Genomic DNA, 21,800 nt, shown 5'->3' with positions numbered 1-21,800 from the left:
AATTGTTGCCTAATCCTCTAGTCTCCGGTTTATTTTTTAAGCTGACGTGTGCAGCAACGCGGTCGTTACTAACACCACCCGCCTGAGGATACAGGTTTCCTACTAATGAGCACCCCATCAGCGGGCAATGCAGTCTCACAAGTACTTCATTTCCATAAATGAGTTTCCGTCTTCAGTACTTCTGCGAGAACCGGTGACATTTCTGTAGACCGCATTTGCATGCTGTTTATTCCTTATTATTATTATTAACCATGTGAACAGAACCTCAGTATCAAGCAACGAAATGTGACAGCAAGTTTTGGAGGTACTCAGGGTGCGTTTTGTTGTTTCACTTATGGGAACATTAGACTTAATGAGGCAGATAAATCAATTTATCTGTAATCGACACATCTGCTTTTTTAAAACCCCCAAAACTCTGGAAGTAATTCATCACCGTTTGTTTATTTTTTTATTTAACTTAAGAACAGAAATAAGTATAAAGAAATGTGTTTAACAGCTGTTCCCTTCCCAAATACACATGGTGATAATTTCCCAAAATATTTTCTGTGGCAAACGACCTTCTCACCAACCTGATTTAATTTGACTCATTTATTTGTAAAGAACGGCACATCGCCTGCTTGGTTTGTTTCCTCAAAGAGAGGGTTTTTCCCGCATTAAATACTCCTGGAAACACATGGCTCACTTCATTCTCCGGTACTGTTTGGGTTAACCCCCCCTCTCCTCAACTGAGGATCCCCGGAGGTGATTTATTAAAATTAGGCGTCTTTCTTACACTTTCACAAACTTTTGAAATGCGGCTGAAGTAACTTCAGCCTTTCAGCTTTAAGGTGTGAGACAGAACTTTGTACTGACTATGAAATAATATGTGTGTATAGTGTCAGCCACCTGATTTTGTACATTTGGAGCTTTGCAAAACAAAATAGCAGCCTGTGAAATCCTGAAGCCACTGTGCGGTGCAGGGTGGCTGCAGAAGGGGACATTTTTTAATTGAATAGTAACTCTGGGTTTCCCTCTGAGCAGCCTGATCTATAGCAGACCTAACCAGTAACTTAATTCACAAATATCCCTCTTCTTGGGAACCTCCCTCAGAAGATACTGGAGGAGATGGAGAGTCTATTTCCATTCAGATCTTGACCACCCTGATTTCATTTTTCAGTCCCACCATTTGCATTAGTTGCCACAGAGACCTCCAAGGTTGGGTTTACTCATACATAAACCACGCCTTGGCCGACCGGTTGTGAAGGGAATTATTCGTAAATTGTCCTCAGAGTGGGAAGCACCAAGGTGGGGATAGAGGAAAGCAGCGCCAGGCTTATCTGCCAGAATGATGCTCTGATGAAAAAAAAAACATAGTACAAAATCCTGCTGTGGTGCAAAGGAGCCGCCAGTACCTGTGCTTGGCAAAGCCAGAGGGCTGCTGCCGGGCCGCCCCACCGTGCCGCCACCTCTGCGCAGGCAGCGCAAAAAGGACCTCCCGCGGCTGTGCAGATGGATGCGCGGAGCACGGGGTGAGCTGCGCCTTCCCCTCCAGCAGGGCCGCCGCTTCTCCGCGGCACTTGCACCGCAGCCCCAGCCCACGGGCTCGCCCCTGCGCTCCGCGGGGGCTCCGCGTGATGAGTTTATTCCCCGTGCGGAGCGAAAAATTCCGGCGTGGGCCGGCGCGGCGGTATAAAGTAATATTGGGGATTCCCGAGGAAGAATCTCAGGGGTGGAAAGAAACAGAGAAAGAGAAAGAGACAGAGGAAAAGAGAGAGAGAGAAAGAGAAGGAGAGAGAGAGAGAGCAAGAGACGCAGAAAGACAAAAAGAGAGAGACAGAAAGAAAGAGACAAAGAGAAAAAGAAAAAAGAGGAAAGACAGAAAGGAAAAATTAAAATCAAAGGACCCCCTCCCCGAGGAATAAATGCGGGGCGGCGTGCGGAGGGGGCAGCCCCGGGAGCGCAGCGGTTGCACTTATTTTTATTTTCTCCTCCTTTTTTATTATTTCTCCCTCACCGAGGGATCGGAGGGGGAGCAGGAGAGGGGCTGGGGGACCCCGGCGTGGGACTCAGCTGAGACGACGGGGCTCTCCCGCCCCTCCCTTGGCGAGCTGCGCAGCAGCGGAGCGGCACAAGGCAGCTATCGGGACCGCGGAGCATAGCAGCGCTGGGGTCCGAGGAGTGGCTGCCTGCGCAGGGCGTGCAGGGGCGCGGGGACCCCCTCGGACCCTGTCCCGTCGAGAAGCACTGGTGGGGCGGCCGCGGCGCCACTCCTTGATACCATCGGGGGGGCCAGGCCCTAGTCCTGACGCCAGCCTTCGTCTGCTCCGCGCTGCCGGGACGCGGAGACACGGCAGCGGCAGGCCGTGGGGAGTGAGCCCCTGCGGGGATGTCAGCCCTGTCCCGTCCCCAGCCTCGTCCCGCGGGCTCTGCCCGTCCTGTGCCCGTCTCTTCCCCCGCTGCGCTTCCGTAGGAGCAGCGGCTCCTGCACATGTTCACATCTGCACCTACGGACGCCCTGTCCGTCGTGGCGTGTGCACACGCCGTTCGGGTCTGCCACAGCAGCCGAAATCTTCTCGCCGCAAACACCCGCGCCCCTGTGTTTAACACACGGATGCTGCTCCTCGCCCGCAGAGCAAACGCTACCAGTACCCGCAAGGCTGAGCGGGAGCGGAGCGCTGTCGGGGCTGCACGCGGCGGGCAGGCGCACTGACGTCACGGGCGGCGTGGCCGCGGTCCCGCCTCTCCCCCCGCGGCGCGACTTCCGCCCGGTTTCCAGGGCAACGAGTACACAGAGTGCGGCCGTGCGCGGGTGCGCAGCCTGCTGTGGCGCTGCCGCTATGAGCCAGAGGCAGGTCCTGCAAGGTAGGCCGGGGCGGCGGGGCTGGGGCTGGACCGGGGCTGGACCGGGGCTGGACCGGGGCTAGCGGGACGGCCGCTAACCCGGTGCCCCGGCACTGCCGCTAATCCGGTGCCCCGGCGCTGCCGCCCGCAGTTTTCGAGCAGTACCAGCGCGCCCGGACGCAGTTCGTGCAGGCGGTGGCTGAGTTCGCCGCCCGGCCGCAGAACATCGATACCCTCCAAAATGCAGGTACGCGCCCGCTCCCCTTCCTTTTCTCCAACTGAGAGCCGGCTTCCGCGTCCCGGAGCCGCTGCGTAACGCTCAGGGCAGGGAAGGGCGAGCGCGGCAGGGGCTGGCCCGGGACTGCGGGGCTGTCCGGAGCGAGTCCCTGGTTTTCTTTTCCCTTTTCTCTTCCCCGCCAGGCTGGCTGCTTAGTTTTCCAGAGGTTTGTTCCCAATAGGATTTGGCTGTCCCCCGACTCCGCGGTGCGAGGCTGGGCTTGCTGAGTCCCCTGCGGCGCCGTGGGGAGGTTACAGTAGGCTCGTCCGTCAGCTGCGAGCGCGGCTGGTCCCGCTTGTGTGCGGAGTTATGTCTGTGTTTTCTGTTCTGTGTTTCTGAGGTAGATGTCTCTGGCTGTGATCTCATAATTTATTTCTATTTCAGGGAAATTTTCTCCGTATAACCCACTTAATGTACTTTTTTGTGCTTCCAATACAGCTTTACGTGAAGCGCAGAAAGCTGAATTCCCTGTGAAGCCAGCACGACTTGCTTAGGAAAGCTTGCTTTAGAAGTAGCTGTTTTTATACTGGCTTTATAAGTTGTTCCTGAATTCTTCAGTGCTTTTCGCCAGCAGATTTGCTGGGTTGAAAAAGGGAGCCGCTTTTGTTATATTGCTGTCGTGGGATGTCGTGAACCAAATTGAGCGTTTTTAGAAACAGGAGCTGCGGGAGCAATTCTACCAGCTGTTGTGCTGCTGGCATCTGGCAGACCCACTCTGCTTGGCCAAAGTTCCTGAGGTTTAAAGAGGAAAAAGAACTGCTCAGTAACTGATTACCTGAAAGACAGTTTGAAAAAGTGCTGTAAATCAGTAGCTGTTTTACCATATGGTATTCATGAATTGATTATGTTTTGGTTTGTCTTGATTTTGTTTTTAATTCTTGTTTCCCAAATCTAGTAAAGCTGTCAGTCTTTTCTGAGATACAATGGGATCAAACAAACAAACAAAAGAAACGAAATCGTGTAAATGCTTTCAACTTTTTGTTATTGTATTTACAGCTGTTTATTAAAATGGTTTTATTGAAAATCTGTTACTTAAATTCTTGTTAAGGAAACATTTGCTTTGATTATCGGAGTGACATGTTGACACCAGGCCTCTTGCATTAGCTTGTTGTGCCTCTTGGTATTTTTTAGTGAGTTAATGCCCCTTCTTTAGTTTATACAAATGAGCTCTGTTTACCAAAGGGACATCTTGGCCATAGGAATAATTTATGCCTCATTTGTAAGAAGAGGTCCCTCTGTGTCTATTAACAGTTCTGGTTTTAGCTACTGACAGAGATCACATTTAAGCAGGCTTCTTAGCTTCACTGTTTTTAAAAATGCAGAAAGTCTCTTACTTAAAGAAAGCAAGCAAAGTGCCAAGCTAACTTTAATTACATTTTATTTATTCTTAAAATAATTATTTGATGTAATCTGTTTGGTAGCTCCACCTCAGAACTGATTTATTGCTTGTACAGAAGAAATCAGTTCAGAGGCCTGAAACTTTCTTCTGGGCACAGCAGGTGTTGGTTTGAAGGTTAACTGTACAAGGATCACGCTCTGGGGTAGTAATGTGGAAATGTGCATTTGTGTAGGTTGCCATCCTTCCTGGCTCATTCTTTTATTGAGCTGCTTTTTTGTAGGCTTTAGCTTTTCAGATGTTAGAAAAGAGGGGAATGTCTGAATTTTCCAGCCTTTCCTATTACAACTTGTTTGAATGCTTGAGGCCCACAAATATTTTAGTGTCTTCCCCAACATGTGCCTTTAAAACTGATTCATAGTTATATAATTAAAATGATGGCTGTTAGTTTTGACTTTTTCTAGATGCAGGTTTTAAAACCTCCTCCTAATTAAATGTTATTAAGTGGCTTTTAAAATCCCCTACCAAATAAAACTTCATTTGATGGTATTTTTTTTTAAGCACTTAACCAAATATTTCAAGACATTGCTTTCTAGCAGGTTACTGGCATGCCTTTTGTGGTCTTGATCCAATGAGCTCTGAAGCAGTGATTTGAGAAAGAAGTATGTCTGTCTATGCATGCATTTCTGTATAAACCCATATATAAAAGGGTTGGGGGCTTGTTTCTTCTTCTGGTAAAGAAAGTTAGGTATCCCTTAGGGAGATGGCTGTTTTAAGAAGATGCAGAAAGTCTTTGCCTGCTGTCATTTTCTATTAGCTGTAGGAGTTAGTGTCATCTTGCATGGTTCTTTGGTTAGATCTCAGAGGTTGTCAGGATTTAGTCTTCTTCTTGCTGGAGCAGAAGTCAAGATTACAGTGACTCGAATTTAAACAAAATTGAGCCCTTAAAATGTACTGTACTGTTGTATTACTTGCCTTGGTTTATATTCCTAGAATGTCTGAGATTCAGACTGGTAGCAGTGAGAGATCAGTGCTCAAGGAATAAACTGTTTCGTCACATTTATAGAAGTCCTTTTGATAAATACTTAATATCTTGTGAGGAAAGTAAATACTAGTTTAAGACCTTGTGCTTTGTGGAGGTGCCTCTGGACACCATGCTAACATCATGAAAGATGGAAGTGTATTTAAAAAAACAGTTCTTTACTACACTGTAAGCCCTGCTTCTGTGGTATTAAACCAGGTACAAGCAGTGGTATTGTTTCAAATTAGGAGATGGCAGATGGCAGCATGGAGGGGAGCAAGTGGCCAGGATCAGAGGTGGGAGTTTCTTATGCTGGCTTGGCTGTTGAGAAACTTTGAGGTACCATTATCGTGGAGACTCCTATGTATGACCTGTAAGGAGGGGGAACTGACAAGCTAGAAAGAAGGTCAGAGAGGGCCAACAGGAAGCCCACCTTTTCCCAGAGCATCCCTCTTCTGAGGCTTCTGTATCTCATCAAGCTCTGGAGCTGCCTTTCCAACTGAGCAGAAATCCCCTTATAAGTGGTTTTAACCAGGGAACTGGAATCTGGCCCTGGGCTTTGACAAGTTTACAGGGCACTGATGCTTTCTGCTGAGGAATGTCCTGGGGGATCTGTGCCTAGGAGCTCAACAGCTTTCTCGTGGCAGGGAAGTGCAAGGAATGATCAGAGAAATTCCTTTGTCAGAACTCATTCCCGGGTGTTTTCCAGCTCTGTGGTTGGGTTGTTCTTTGTGGTGGAATACCTACCATGAATAATCATCACAGGGTTTGTTGTTTGAATGTCTAATTAATGGATACTTAAAAAAATAAATCTCCAAAACTTCTGAAGTTTTTCTGTTTAGTAAATACTTACTTGGAACAAAGACAGACAATTAATTTATCAAATCTCATTTCTGGAGAGCTGCTGACTAGTGGCAGAAGTTACTTTGGTAGTAATGGTTTTAAACATAGTCTTTAAAAATAAATATGTTCATTTGGCAGCTACAGCTTACGAAGTTTGGTACTGGGATGCATTATTGAGCTCCACACCCCCTCACTCTTCCGAAATGTAAAGGCATAGAAACAGACTATTTTCAATTATAATGGCAGATGATCTTGAGTTCTCTTTCTTGCACTGAGATTTAGTCAGCTTTCTGTCTTGTAGGAGATGTAGGAGAAAATCTGGCTGGTTCCAATAGATTTCTAAGAGTGGAAGTCACTGGGACTCTAATTCTCCTTTATTCATCTGCATTGTGAAGTGCAGCACTCTGTAAATAATAGTTCCTTTGAAATAGCATTTTGTTCTGATAATTTTTTTAGAGGCATTTACAATTCATTAGTAAATGTATCAGAAGAAGACTTGAATTACTTCTGAATGTTCATTTTTGTATTTTCTCATAGTATGAATTAGGTTTTTATTTATTTTGCATTAGAGCTTGTGATAGGCTTGTTGCTTTTAATTTGTAAGTTATTTAAGGATACTGTTGGGAGTAAGAAGTGGTTTAGTGTTGGAACTTAGCCTTTGACTTAAAAGATGTTACAGAATTGGCACTTTAACCTCTTTCTTTGGGCTGATCACATTCTTAAGTGTAATGACTATGGAAGTCATAGGGAAAGCTGAGTCTTGAACGTGGGAAAAGAATTTTGGAGCTGTGGGGTCTAGCAGCCTGTGTGTCATAATGGGACCTTACCTGTGTTCGTTTCTCATTGCTGCTGGGGTATCTATCATCTTGGGCAGATAACTTCAACTTCTGTTCCTCTGCCTTACCTACTTAAGGCAGGGTGCTAGGAAAGCTCCAGAATGTCAGTGTAAAGGAAGACCCTTTCCCAGTGAATCTGTTCCACCTATCCTCCCATTCTGTCAGCTCACAACCCTGAGCCCAGGTCTGCTTTCCTTTCTGCCTGGTGTGAAGCTACTTGTAAGCCTTGCACCCTAGCATAACAAGCTATGTTTCAGGAGTGAGTCCTCTCCTCCTCTTTTACCTCTGGGCATCTTCTCCTGTTTCTGTTCCTCACAATCTGCATTGGCAAGAGGGTATAGCCTGGGGGGCAGGGCTCCACCACAAACCCTGGTGGCATGGCAGATTTACCTACTTCATGGTCTGGTTTGATCAGGTAAGAGATGGTGTCTTGAGCACTGGTTCTCTCCCAGCTTCAGAGCTATTCTAGTGGTCACAGGTTTTAAAAGCTGTATTTCCAGATCTTTACCGTGGTTTGAGGAGTTGTTGTTTTTGAGACAAGATGGTTCAAATTTATTTCCCTCATCCAACTACACTGAGTCTTTTTGCTCATGCTTTTCTCAACCTCTCTTCCATATTATAAGCGTACCTATTTTGAGCATGACAGTTGGACACTTGACCCTGTGTAAGGAGGATCAGACTCTGGGAACAGATTTCAGAATGTAATTCCATATTTTAAATTATATGGAAGAATATGCTCTGGTAGGACAGTGCTTTGTAGAAAGCCTGCTGGGAGCACAGGGTGTGTAGGGAGGATGGCTTTTGAGTCAGCTGTGCAGAAAGAGCTGCTCCTATAAAGCACCTGTGTTCTTGCTCTACCTGGACCTTGCAAGTGGATATGAATGGACAGACTCCAGTGCCCCCATATAGCCAGTTTTCAACATTTGGGTTTATACACGCTGTCTTGTGAAGGATGCTTTTTTTTTTTTTTTTTTTAATTTGTTTGTAATTATTTTAATTTTGATTTGAAAGCTTTGCTGAGCTTTAGTGGGAGAAGTAGGAGAGGCATATGCAACGTAGCATCAAAGGCAAAAGGAGCTGTAATAGATCAAGTGAGGAGAGTGGCTTTTCCCAAGGCTTGAGGACATGGTGGTGTGTGATGAAAGGAAGAAGGAAGCTGTATATTGAGAAAAGTACCAGAGAGATGACAAAGAAAAGGTAAAAGTAGCTAAAGCGGGAGGGCTGGCTTTTACTGTAACTCAACTGAAAGCTCAACTGCTCCAGAAATGCTCCTCCTCTCCACCTCCTGGCCTGTTTGGAAGAGATTTCTGCGTAAAATTTCAAAGCCAGAATTTGTTAGGAACTTCAGTCTCATCTTAGCAAGTGGTCACTAAAAAGCAGCACCTCCTTGTGACCACATTGGTTTTGGTGTGTCTATGAAGGATTGTGTGGTGGCCACTAACTAGTTCCATGAGGGGCATTTTCAGAAACTCTGTACTCTTGGAACAGGATTAGTTCTGCTTCATTAATGCAGAAACAGTGTTTGGGAAAATACCAGCCAGATCATCTTGTAAGGAGGAACAACTTGCTGCTCCTCTATCCTTCCAGAAGTCTCCAGTCCCACTGTCAAACTGAATCTGCATTATGTCCAACCCCATCTGGTAATTGCTGTGTGAACTACTTGATTACTCAGAGTCTCTGTTACCAAGTGGTGTTTATGTTGCATTTGATATTTGAATGATTGTAGCTGTGTTGTGCCTGGAACTGTTGCAGTGAGGAGTCCTTTCTCGGGGTGAGTCACACTTGCAGAGCATGTACTTGAGACATGCATACTGCATCATCTCAGGAAGAGGCTGTGTCAAAAGGAGTGTGAAAGTTTTCTGTTGCTATTCTTCTGGGAAATTCAAGTCTTCTGCTTAAAACTCACAGCTGTGCTGCTTGTAGGAAAGGGTGGTTGGTAGCTGAAGATAAGGAATTGGGGTGAGGCAGAAATAAATTTCCATTTTATTTCCTTGCTAAATCAGCTGAATTTGATATCAGGAGCCCTCAAGAATCAAGGTGAATGATGAATGTTTGAGTGCTAATGGTAAGCTTGGTGAATGTTCTTAGTGTAACAGATAGGACACAAAAATGAAAAGACAACATTGTATTTGATCCATAGCATAAATTAGGAGGACAGCATCTTCAAGATAAGTGCGTCCAGAGGCAACACTAAGTAAAATTACTTTTTTCCACATTTATGTTTTAAAGCAGAAATAAATCTTGTTTTTAAAGAAGGAGAATAGGATAGGAGTGGTCGTCTTCAGGTTCAGACATGGAGAGAATTTCAAATGTAGAGTGACATTTCTCTGACTTGTGACTATTCATGTTTGGCAAGGGTTTGGCAAGAGTAAGAGGAGGAGGATAGAGTGATTCTGTGTGACTTCCAGGTGGTTTTCCCCCCAAAATCAAAATGACCAATGAAGATTGCTATCTCCAGAATAGTGACTATTTGTTTGGCTACTGGAACTTGGAATGGAAAAAGTTGGAGCCTGCCACTGCCTCGAGTGGATTTTTTTTTCCAGATAGGCAGCAGCCAGCACTTGCTTACTAAAAAGAAGCGCATCAGGCCTGTGCACAGCAGTTCCACTTCAGAAGTGTGTGTTAAGGGTGATTAAGCTTCTAAAGTGTGTCTTTCTTTGAAATAAATCTGAGTGGGAAACTGAGGATGGAAAGTGGAATCATTCCTTGCCCAAGGTCAGTCAAGTTTTTCTGTGATGCAAGAGGGTATTTGGCAGTAATTCTTTCTTACTCTGAGTTGCTAGTGGGAACTCTTCCAAAACAAATCTAGTCCAGTGGTCTAAGGGCCTTATTTTGTAGTTTAGTTTCTGTGTTGTTGCCTTTGAATTAGTTAATGAATTTCTTACTTCTGTCACAACAGACTTATTTAGAAGAAGGCCAAAGAGTTCTCCTAAAGGTTTCAGCAGCAGGACACTGTTACTCCCTGCTCTGTATGGCCCTGTTCACTTGAGTGAATGGTAGAAGTAAAAAGAAGTTGTTGGAAGGTTCTTACCTATTTTCCTGCTCTAAGACAATATTAAATGTATTTGAATTTAACTCAAAATGCCAGTAGGAATCTTGGCTTGGACTTCTTTGGAAAAGGGGGTTAGACTTTGCTGCAGACAGGATAGTCAAAAGAAAGGAAAAGATCAAATAGAGCAGCTCACCAAAACCAGCTGTGTCTGGGAGAAAGCTGGGTCGGGCCCAGGACAGGAAAGCCTCCTCCTGTGTCAGGCATGTCTGTCCTTTCCAGCACTATCTTCAAAAGTGACAGAAGGAAGAGTGAACATCTTGTTTTTCCTATAGGTGTTTTAGTGGAGACCATAGTCCCTAGGGTAGATGTTTTCACACTCTCAGAATTGTTTATTTTTTCTAAGTGCTGTAAAGAAAGAAATACTCAGTTTGCTGAAGATGTAAAAATCATGATAATGGTGAAAACTCAGGCAGTGGGTCTTGCAGAGGAGTCACATAATTGATAGCATCTCGATGCAGAGAAAGAAACTGGTTTTAGGGAAGGTGGGAAGCAGAGGTAGAAGCTTTTAATTATATTCAATGCACAAGCGTAATCTAGGCCTATACACATCTCTCAATTCTTGGTTAATTTGATGTCACTATAAGGCTTGTATAATAACAGGAATTGAGTTTTGGTTTTGTTTTTTTGTTTTTTTTTTTTTTTTGTTACTCCAAAGCTGTTGTCATCATAACTATTTATTTGCCGTCTTTTCTCACATTCAGGCATCACTTTAAGAAAATATAGTCTCTTTAAGGATCTGCACAGTTTCTATTATTTCTGAACCTTTTCCATCCATTTACTGGTTAGGGTTTTTTTTTTGAGCCCTGTTTTTACCATCTTGTGTCTTTTCTTCAAACAGTAACTACCATTTCATTTTTCATCTCTTTCCTCACCTTCAGTTTCATCAGCTAAAATAATTAGCAATAGAATGTTTTGTGCTGGCACTTAAATGTCATCACCAAGCTCTACATGGTTTGTATTACCATGAAATGAGTGGTATTGGTCATGGGGAGGCTTGCTGCTTAGAAGCATTTTCAGGCTCAAGGCTTTTTAGCTTATTCTAAAAGTGAAATCTGTATCAGCTAATCTTGAAAACGCATATTATATAAATCTTGTATTTAGCACAACTCAAAACATATGTGTGTGTAAGCTTTCTTAAATGTGGTTTTACATTTTTGCGGTGTCTAGGTATGTCATGCAGACCAGAAACTTGTCATGTGGTCTGGATCTAACTCATGGGTTCCTCCCGGGTAAAGTGATTCTAGTCTATTTAAATGTCACTGCAGTTTGAGACCACCACCAGAACTCAAACGTCTGCTACATTGTAGTTGAATGTCTCACCCATCAGCCTGTTGGCTTTTCTAGGGTTAGGGCACTGTATGCTAAAGTGCTTCTATTGCTCTCTCCCAACCACTTCTAACAGTCTTTTTTATAGCAGTAAAACTAATTTTTTACCTCCTCACCCCCTTTTTTATTTATTAAATAATCTTGGGTTTGTATTGTCTGTACACTAAATACAAGTGTACTAGTTCTGTTTCTGCTCTACTAAAATACCTTCAGTGTAAATAGCATCAGAACAGCATGAGGTCTCCTTAGGAATTTCAGGAGTTGATTGACCATGCAACTGATGTTAGAGGGAAGGACAAGAATGCCCTCCCATAGAGGGTTCAGGTGACTTGCTGGACAATAGCTCACTATAAGTGATATGTGGGGTTGGCCCCACCTCACATATTTTTTTTTAATTTGTCATATAAAGTACTTGGTGCATTTTGATATGAAACATAACCTGCTAATGAGATCATACCTGCTATTTGGGAGGGCTTGTGAGAAGATATCAGTATGATGACCACATTCTGGAGTAGTGATTTCTGCAAAGTGCAAAATGAATTCACATTGATTGTTACAATACTGGAGGATCAAGCTTTTGTCTTGGTACATAGGAGGCCTTTTTCAGCTCCCAGTGGCTTTGACAGAAGTGCAAGCAGCTGCCAGCTACACTACAGACCTATTTCCATAGGTTCTACATGTACATGCTCAATTAATGCATGTTACAGAGCCACTTTTGGTGTTTCTGTAATGCTATTAGAAATCACAGTTTCATTTTGCTTTTCTCCTTTTACTGCATGCCCCCCTGAGGTCTGTGTTATTTTGAATTGTGAACATCCAGCGTGGTCATACCTCTCATGGCAGTGCAGCTTCTGTCTGGAGTATTGACCTTCCCAGGACAAACTCATTAGTGGTCGGCATGGCCTCCATGGTTACTTTTGCCCCCCGCCACCCTTTTGGAGCCATGTATAGATTATTAGGCTATTTTCTTCTTGCTGGAAGCAGTTTGTTTCTAACGTAAATTAAATGTTCTCTGTGAGAATTACACTGCTGCTCAGCTTACCTTTTTCAGTTCAGTGTCTTTCTACGCAGAAGTGTGTTACTGGTGTGACTTGTTACAGCCTCCATCCCTTTGGACTATTCCTTGCTCTAAGGCACTTAGCTTCCCTGGTCGTGGTGTATCCCTGTTCAACACTTGGGTGCTACTTGCCATCAGGCGGTGATGCCACTGTTGCGAGACTGTCGTACCAAAATACTTTGTTCAGTGCTCAGAACCATGTGAGGCCTTGAGAAAGGAAGTGTTACTTTCTTCCACAGTTACCCTGCGAAATCTTTATTTTTGTTAGCAAACAAATGTAGTAGAAAGAACTGAGATGGAGATTTCTGACTGTGGCTCTGAGTGTTTGGTGTTTTGTTGTACCACTTCTGCATCTTCAGAGAGCATTGCTTTCTGGCTGAGGTATAAAGCTCAGAAGTATTAATTCATGCAGCTGATACAGGGACAGCACTTTTTAAGAATCGTAATACACTTCCCAGACCTTATAAATCATGGTTTTTATGTAACTGGGTGTATCTCAGTTATATTCTTATTGAAGGGGCTTAGTTTAACTGTAGGAAAAGCTTCTACATACAGACCGTTCATCTTTGATCATCCTTGTTACCTTTCACTGAACCTTTTCCAGTTCTACTGCCAGGGGAGGGTATTAAATATAGGATAGATTTATACAGTGGCATAATGATGGTCCCTGCTTTGGTGTTTTTTCTTTTCCAAGTAATCCTGAGTACTCTGGATACTTCTGTAGGTAAAGTTTCTTCTCTGCTTCTGAGCAATGAGCTGGTACCTCTCTGAAACTGCCTGTTCTAAGATCAAGATCTTTCTTCTGGGTTGTAGTGATCTGTTTGGGATTCATCACTGCATATGTGACATTAGGATTGTATTTCCTGTATGTGTTCCATTTCACTTGCCATTTTGTTATCCAGTCATTCAATCTCTAGTTCCTTATAGTTTTCCTCACAGATACTACCTTGAATAACTTTGGGTCAACAGCAAAATCTCACCTCACTGTTCGTGCTGTTCCGGATCATAGGTGAATACTAAATGGCACATGTCCCAGCAGGGAGGCCTGCAGAACTGCACAGTGACCTCTTCCCTCCTATTGCAAGAATGGAAAGTTTACTCCTCCCACTTCCTATTTTTAGCCAGGTTTTTATCCATGTAAGGACTTTCTTAGCCTGTAACTGCTAATGGTTCATGTCACAGCTGCTCACCCCACCTATAATTTCAAGTATGTATTGTAAGACTACCTTAGAGAATGGACTTTCATGTTCTTTCATGTTTAACTGATACACGGTGGACTCAATAGTGAAAGCATATCATAAATAATGACATGATAAAATCTTCAGCTGGAGTGTAATGTATTATGGATATTGGTCCCCAAATAAATCAGTCTAATAATAATAATAATAAGATTTATAATAGATGAAATATAATTTGGTGTAATTTAACATAGAGGTTCTGCTGGCATGCTGAATGAGCAACATGCCAATGTCAGCTCACCAGGACCTCCAGGTGGAGTTTCCTGTGCATACTTCAACACATGCATTTTATGTATGTTTGAATATACCTTATTTTCTTGCATATGCTTTCAGATCTGTATTTTGTAGATGTTTGAATGTAGCTTATTTCTACATGTGATTTTTTTTTTATATTTCAGAAGTGTTTTGTACCTATGAAAAATGGGCAGAAACATTGCTATGCATCAGCAGTGCTATCCAAGTGCCAACTTCATTTCAGTGGAACACCTGGATTTCCTTCAAGTTCTTATTACCTGGAAGAGTAATTCAATAGGTTTTTATGAATAAAAGCAAATGTTTAGAAAAATGTCTGCTTATCAAATGAGCTTTTCTCTTCTTGGTATAACTCAGGTGTAATGACTTTGCTGAGACCTCTTTTGCTGGATGTCATCCCAAATATTCAACAGACTGCTGCTTTGGCTCTTGGGAGACTTGCCAATTATAACGATGCCCTGGCAGAGGCAGTTGTGAAGGGAGACATTCTTCCACAGCTCCTGTGTTCGTTGTCTGAGCAGAATGTAAGGCATTATTGTTTTCGTAAGTTATATATATACACACACACACATATATATATATACACACACACATATATTTAACTAATGCACAGGGAAAGGGAAGCCTTTCTGTATCAGCTATCTGCTGTTATCCTAATATAGCAATACATGTGCTGGAGTCACAGACACCATGTATGTTTGAACCCTGAGAGATCAGTGTGTACTGTGTGCCTAACTTTGACTTCAAATAAGCTTGACTTTAAAATATTGTCTTACTTTTTAGTGCACTATAAGAAATACATTCATGGCACTCTTATGTTTTTAAAATGTTGAGTGATGCTTTATAAAAGGTCCCTCTTAAAAATGAGACAGTTTGAAAGTTGTAGTGCTAATTGACTAGGATTTGTCAATGATACACTTGTAAAATACATGTAAACCCCAGAATTTCTGTGATTAAATATTTAATATCTCCAAACATAGCCTTTCAGAAATTTGTAGCATGAGAAATTTCAATCGACCAACACAGGAAAATATTCTGAAAGTTTTTCAACTTCGTATTTGTGTGTCAAAAACACACAAAAAAGTGTAGTCACAATTGCAATACAAATAAATCTGCTGGTGTCTCTCCTTTCCTGCCATTTTTCTTCAGGTTTTGCATATATTCCAGCTTTCTAGTGTTTCTAACCTAGATTAACAGAAATACTGTTTAATAAGGTTTCTAATAACTGGAAAGAGACAGCTGAGTGGATTGATACCACAGCCATACTTAAGTTGCAGTTTTGATTTATTAGATTTAGGAGAAGTAGGATTTCAGTTGAAATATAATTTGGAAAACTCTATGTTTTCATCTTTAATCTTTTGAAGAAAACATAAGTACTCTTTGCATATTTTTCTGTGCATATAGGTCATTGTCTATACAATTCATCTTTAAAAAAAAAGCTAAAGAAAAACCTTCATGTCAAGATACTGGTATAGTATGGAAAGTTAAAGTTTTAGTTAGACAACTTTATAACCATTTTGGTTGTTTTATTTCTATATTGAAGTGAAGAACAAAATTCCTTATACTCTTGCTTTGTTTTGGAAACTACCCCCCTGCTGCAACTCTAAGACCTCACTAAATTAGCTTGATTTATGTCTTCTATGTTACTGCCTGTGCTGTCCTTGCATCAAGATGACTGTAATTCAGCATCACTTGGGGCAGCAGCAAGATTAGTGTTAGGTCATGGAAAGCCTACTATGCCTTGGTGACTGAGGGCAAGTGAAGAAAACTCATTATCCAGTTCATACAGAGTTTAGCAATGCATGCAGTTTGTTACTTCCCATAGCAAAAAACCCTGTTTTCATTACATTCACTCTTCGTCTATCAACATCTACATTTAAGGAGCAGATTCTTTGAGGATACTATAAATACTGATTCTGTTGATTTAGGGAGAACAGTTACAGGGTTACATCCCAGATCAATGTTTTGTCAATTAAACTGAGCAAAATACAGTTTTACAGTGTCTGTGCCTGTGAATATGGTTTGTTTGTAAATAAATGTGTTTTAAATAACAAAAACAAAAGATGTGTTTTACTTTGCCAGGAGCATAATTACTTAACAGAAATAACGTATCCATATTTGCAGACATAGACTGGTGTAAACAACTATAGGACAACTGAGTTCATCAAAACTTACAGTACCTTAAATAGTCAAATCCTCAGCTAATGTATCTTTACTATTTCCCTTAACTTCTGTTTCCCCTAAATGAAATTTAATGGTTTACTTGTACATGGTGTTTAAGGTACTTGCTTGTAGGCCTTAGCTTAGAAGACTGGATTTTTGGCATTGAGCATTTATATCAGTACTGATAAACTAAGGAGGGTTGGGGCATGTGTCTGAGCACTGGAAGGTGACAGGGCTCTTTAGATCGTTAACGTGCTCTCTGATGAACTTTTAGCCAACACCAACCATCAAACTACTCAACAAAGCCTGGAAGTGGTTTAGGGGGATAGCACATCTCCAGTAGTGTAGATGAGGCCATTGTGCTTTGAGAGAAGAATTTAGAAGAACGGGTGTGGTATGTTGTGTTACCTTCCTTCAGGGCCAGGGAGTGGGCCTGGGTCCATTTTACTTCCTGTGGAGCCACTGCAGATATTCTTCTATTACCATACCTTAGTGCTTTAGATTTTAGTCTTTTGAAGGTGTTCGGGCACCTTACAAGAAACACAAAAGCACTCACATGATTCTTTGTTTCTCTGGACTTGTTCCAAAAGGGATGTGGGTTTTGCATTGTTCACCTTTTTGGGTACTTTATCAATAGGAATCTAGCACTGTCAAGTGCCCAGGCTCCCTGTGCAGAGCTGGGGAGAATTGAACACCTTGGAATAAGATTAAAGCCAGCTGGTACAGAGAGAGAGAGCCCTCTGCAGCCTGTCCACAGGGGTGATCTGTCAATTGCCAGGCTGGAGGGCATGCTCCCAGCACATAGGCATAGCAGCAGATTACTTGTCGCACAATCTTGCACTCATTGCTGTGCAGTGGCTTCATGAGGTAGGTGAACTGTTTCACAGCATGGTTGTTTCTGGCCAGAAAACTTTTAGCTGGGCTCTGGATTTTGAAACTAAGATGGGAATAATTTTAATCTTCAGTTTCTACATCCCAGTGATAGTTACAAAACTGCAGGAGAAGACCAAAATGTGATTTTGGAGGAAAGACTTTTAACTGTGCTTTTAGTAGAAACTATGTGGAACCCCATGATGTGTGCAGCATGGTACACATAGCATGGTTACCTATATGCTCAGAACATATTTGGTCCAATGCTGAGGGAGATAGATAGAAGTGAGTTAAGTGCTTGGATTTTGCTTGAACTTACAACAGAGGTGCCAAGGTGCTTAGTCCTGTTGAAAGAGAGCCGTTTCTGGGCATGTGCAGGAGTCTGGTCAAAACTGAGGGCCATCTGATGTTGGGTGTTTGGTAGGATGGCTTTTCAGGGTCTTAGCTGTGGGTTTAGGCACTTCAGAATTCAGATGCTAAACCCTTTTGCTGGATCTAATCCTTTGTGTCTCAGTTTTCTGTTTGTACAGGTAAACAAAGTTTTCTCACAGAGATGTTGTGAGGGTATATTAGAAATTGTGAAACCTTGCAAGTGTCACAGATGGGTAGAGTTATTTTAGAAGCTTGCCCCGCATAACCTGTGTAATCTGGTTAAATATATTAAGAGCTATTGTTTTTGCAGCTTTTATCATTCACTACTGACTTAAACAAACAGACTTATCTAGACTATTATCTTTTCCCCATATCCTCTTAGCCCTCTCATTTTTTCTGTTTGTTTATGCACTTACTGCAGATTTTAGATCATAAACTGTCTCAGAGAAGGACTGTAAGTTCATTGTTTGTGTGATGTCTGGTGGTCCTGATTTGGATCTGTATGAGATATTGCTACTACTAAAAAGTTTAATTTATGCATGTCTGTACTGTATTATGCTTTGAACTACTTAGTGAGAGCTTTTATTTTTTCTTTTTTTTCTGATTTGTATAGCGTTTCTACAAGAAAGCAGCTGCCTTTGTGCTAAGAGCAGTTGGTAAACATTCTCCACAGCTAGCTCAATCAGTAGTTCAGTGTGGAGCATTGGAAATGCTTGTGATTTGCTTGGAAGATTTTGACCCTGGAGTCAAAGAAGCTGCATCTTGGGCACTTGGGTATATTGCCCGACACAATTCAGGTAACAGGTTTCACATGTGTTATCTTTCAGCTTAGTGCTATGTGAGACATAATAAATTACATTATTGTAATGTTCATAAATAGAACAAGATGCTTTACTGTTACAAAATTCTAAATTTGGAACAGAAATGTACTTTACCAATCCACCAGTGCTGTATCTTTTGTGAGGAACTGTCGTGTCTGACACCAGCAGTGTCTGCTTATGAGAGGTGCTCTGAGAAGAGATGCATTGGGCCTCTGGTTGGTAAATGATGCTTGGCTTTATTCTCTTTCATGAAGAAATTTCAGAACCTTTATGTATTGTGTAACTGTTACTGTAGAACAGAGTTTCTTACTCTTAACATTAGTTCTTATTTTATAAACATAGTAACATGGAGAAGCCTAAGAAGAACCAAGTTTCATTTAGCTTGCAGCGGTGCCTGCAGGATAAATGTGCCAAATTCGGTGCACTTTCTATGTTATCACTAGCCAGTAGACCACACTCTTCATCTCTGAGGGTCAGGAATAGATCCTAGGAATCTGATATTGAGAAGTTCACTGCTGTCTCACAAGCAGTTGTATAACTCACTGGCAGTGTTGTGTTCCTATTTAAAAGCTGATCCATAAGGTTGATAATTCTTTTACCAGCTATTTATATAGTTCAAGTAAAAGTTTAGAGCTGTGAGTCAAATAACTAAGGAAGAAACTTCTGGCTGGAAAGGGTAATTAAAATTGTTTAATATTAATCTAGGATCGTAAGTAACTCATGCATTTATGTTTGGTTTTGGCTCTAAAATATACATAGACTGAATTTGGAAGTTATTTTTTTCTCTTTTATTCAGTTGATATGGAATGTTGGACTGTGGAAGGCATTGGGGATTTCCCCTTCCCACTTAGAAAGAGAGTTTACTTACTGGGACTGACTCCAAAGTTGTCGGCACCTTCCTGCTGACAGACTGCTTTTTCTGGGGAACGAATTCATGCTTGGGGCACTTCTGCGGTAAAGGCCTTTTATCTTTTGGTCACTGGGTCTGAATCTCACTCCTAGTGGAAAAGAATTGTTGTTTCCATCTGAAAGACGTTTGTTTAAGTGTCATTTGAAAATGATCATTTGTATAAATGTGTGTAGTGTGTGTCTCTATGTTACTCTTAACATAAACGTTTCTGTAGTTTTGTTATGTCAATAAATCAATATTGACACACTTCAATTGCCCTTCATGCTATTCACTGCATGAATGCTGGCTGATCTTTAGGGTGATCCAGTTCACTTGTGATGGCCTTGTCTGCAAAGGAGGTGATGTGGGGGTGTTGAAGACAACAAACTCCCTGCACAAATTTCAGTTCCATGGTTATGAATTATTTGTTCACTGATGGTGAATGGGTGCATGTCTCATTTCAATTTATGCCAGCAATAAGATCAGCATTTTCAGAAATCAGGTTGAAATTGTGAGTGCTACCAAGCCACAAGCATCAGGACATAGACATGTCACTAGGTGTAATCAGTTAAAAACAACGAACCAACTACCTGCACAGGAAACAAATACCCAACCAAACAAACCACCCCCCAAAAAAACCCTAAACCAAAAACCCAACAAAAACCCACACCCCTGCTTCTCCCAAAAAGCCCACCCTAAACCCCCCACAAACAACAAAAAAACCCAAACCCAGCAAAAAACAACCCCCCAGAAATGTTCTTTCTCTGCCTAGCTACAGCCAGTTTGGGGGATTTACCTTCCTCTATAATGCAGGAAGTCTCTAAAATGATTACTGAAAGTAGAGGAGTTATACTGAAGAAAGATGACTCCGTGCATAGTATGTTTCTTATACTTCTACAAGCATGCCTTTGCAACAAGGTATTGTTGGAGATGGGATGCAAAGATAGATGGACCTGTTCTTATCAACATCTGATGTTTACTGTTCAAGAAGCTCTGAATTAGACTCACATGCTTGTGTTGGCAAAATTTAGCAGTTATGATTTTCTGTCATTGACTGTCTGTGGACACATATTGCAGCTTAAACTCTATTTTTGGAGTCGGGTGTGAAATGGTTTTCCCCACCTACAAATGGTTTTTCAGTTTCAAAAATTGTTTCAGTTCCAAGCTAGGACAACATTATGGCAAGATTTTATTTTTCTCTCCTGAAAAGACTGGGGGCTGGGGAGGCTTTATTTGCCTCAGCAAGAAAAGTTCAATGCTTAGGGCCTATGTCTGGGATGTATGTGGGAAGCAGATTAAAGTCCCCATCTGTCTTAGGCAGGTTGTGAACCTCTGTCTCCCTGAATGCAAGCAAAGGCTCCCAGCATTTGCTGGGAACTGTTGGCAATGGCAGGGTCTCTCTGCTTTTAATCAGGAATGACCTGGTAAAGCTACTTTTGGAACTGTGGTGTGTGTTCCTATGAAAATACTTACATTTTTGAAAAATACGTTGTTTTTTTTTTCCTTCCTAATGAAAACATTCCCTGGTTAGCAAGTTCCCTACTGTCTTCTTACAACAGGCTCTCAAAAATGTAGTTCTTCTGTGAACAGATGTCTCCAGAAGGCCTGTAAGATTTTAGGTCAAGACAGATGTTTCATGAGATTTCAAGACACTAGAAGTTTTGCCAGGTCAGATTCCAAAATTTAGGAATGGCTCTTGCAGTTCTATTCTTTGTTGAAGCTGCCTTTAAGCTGAATTTGAGATGCTGATCTTGCTCCAAAGCATACAGATCAGTGTGGTCTAATTTTGACTTTCATTATTTCTAGTATTTGTGTTTGAGTGTGAAGTGTTTTAAATACCATCAAAATACCATCAGGTCCATGAAAAGTATTTTGTTAATTTTTACTTACACCATATTCAGTTACTATTAAAATGCAAAATGTATGTTTGAAGTATGCAAACAACTTAGCTTTCCATTTGCTTTGCCTACATAAAAGGTATAATTTATTAATTGTCTCTTGCCTGCTTCGGCATACTGTAAATTGGTAGGAAAACAAAAATAAACACCACTATCTATACTCAAGCATATTTGCTGAGAGCAGAGTTATGCTCATTTTCTGCCATGCAGTGGTACTCTTAGGATCATAGGGTAGTTCAGCTTGGAAGAGACCTCATGAGGTCTGTAGTCTAGCTTTCTGCTCAAAGCAGGGTCAGCTACAAGGTTAGACCAGGTGGCTCAGCTCTTCAGTGACGTGAGGCTAGCAGTAACTTTGTCTAGTCCAGATTCTAAGCTTGCCTTGTAATTAATGACCTTCATTCTTCTGCTGATGAAGGGTTTTCCCACTGGTTCCAGTGGAATCTCTAGCACTGTGGTTGTAGTGGTCTGCATAAGCCTGTGATTTTGAAGTGCAGCCTTTGGAATACCTGTGGGGATCACATTCTTCCTATGTGGCCACTACATGATCACACAGTCCTTGGGAAAATAGTGTTGGAGGGCTTTATTGGTCAGCCCTGTTATTTCGTGTGGATACACCTGCCACCACAGTAGGGTCTGTCTGAGAACCTTGGTCTGGACTGAAACTTGCATTTGCTTCCAGGAAAAGGTTTGCTGCTGCTGCACTATGTGAATATGGCATTTGTTCAGAGC

At 42.1% G+C, this 21,800-nt stretch overlaps 1 protein-coding gene across 3 annotated transcripts in view; it reads left to right on the top strand.

Annotated features, from left to right (window-relative positions):
* The first annotated feature begins 2,713 nt into the window (after positions 1-2,713).
* Positions 2,714-21,800, top strand: part of SPAG6 (sperm associated antigen 6) — a 38,128-nt gene continuing 19,041 nt past the window's right edge. For 2 of the 3 annotated variants that reach the window (XM_061468264.1, XM_061468263.1), the window contains exons 1-4: positions 2,714-2,841; positions 2,972-3,067; positions 14,416-14,582; positions 18,077-18,260. In XM_061468264.1, the coding sequence (XP_061324248.1) occupies positions 2,817-2,841; positions 2,972-3,067; positions 14,416-14,582; positions 18,077-18,260 (472 nt within the window). In that variant the 5' untranslated portion in view covers positions 2,714-2,816. Of the gene's footprint in view, positions 2,842-2,958; positions 3,068-3,481; positions 3,609-14,415; positions 14,583-18,076; positions 18,261-21,800 lie in introns of those variants that run through there. The other variant, XM_061468266.1, reaches the window with a different exon arrangement.

This window comes from Pezoporus flaviventris, unplaced genomic scaffold (genome assembly GCF_033815535.1).
Source record: "Pezoporus flaviventris isolate CSIRO_AGI_PZ_B2104156 unplaced genomic scaffold, CSIRO_AGI_Pfla_v1 ptg000047l, whole genome shotgun sequence".
Lineage (NCBI taxonomy): Eukaryota > Metazoa > Chordata > Aves > Psittaciformes > Psittacidae > Pezoporus > Pezoporus flaviventris.
This window is presented reverse-complemented; position numbering and strand designations above follow the sequence as displayed.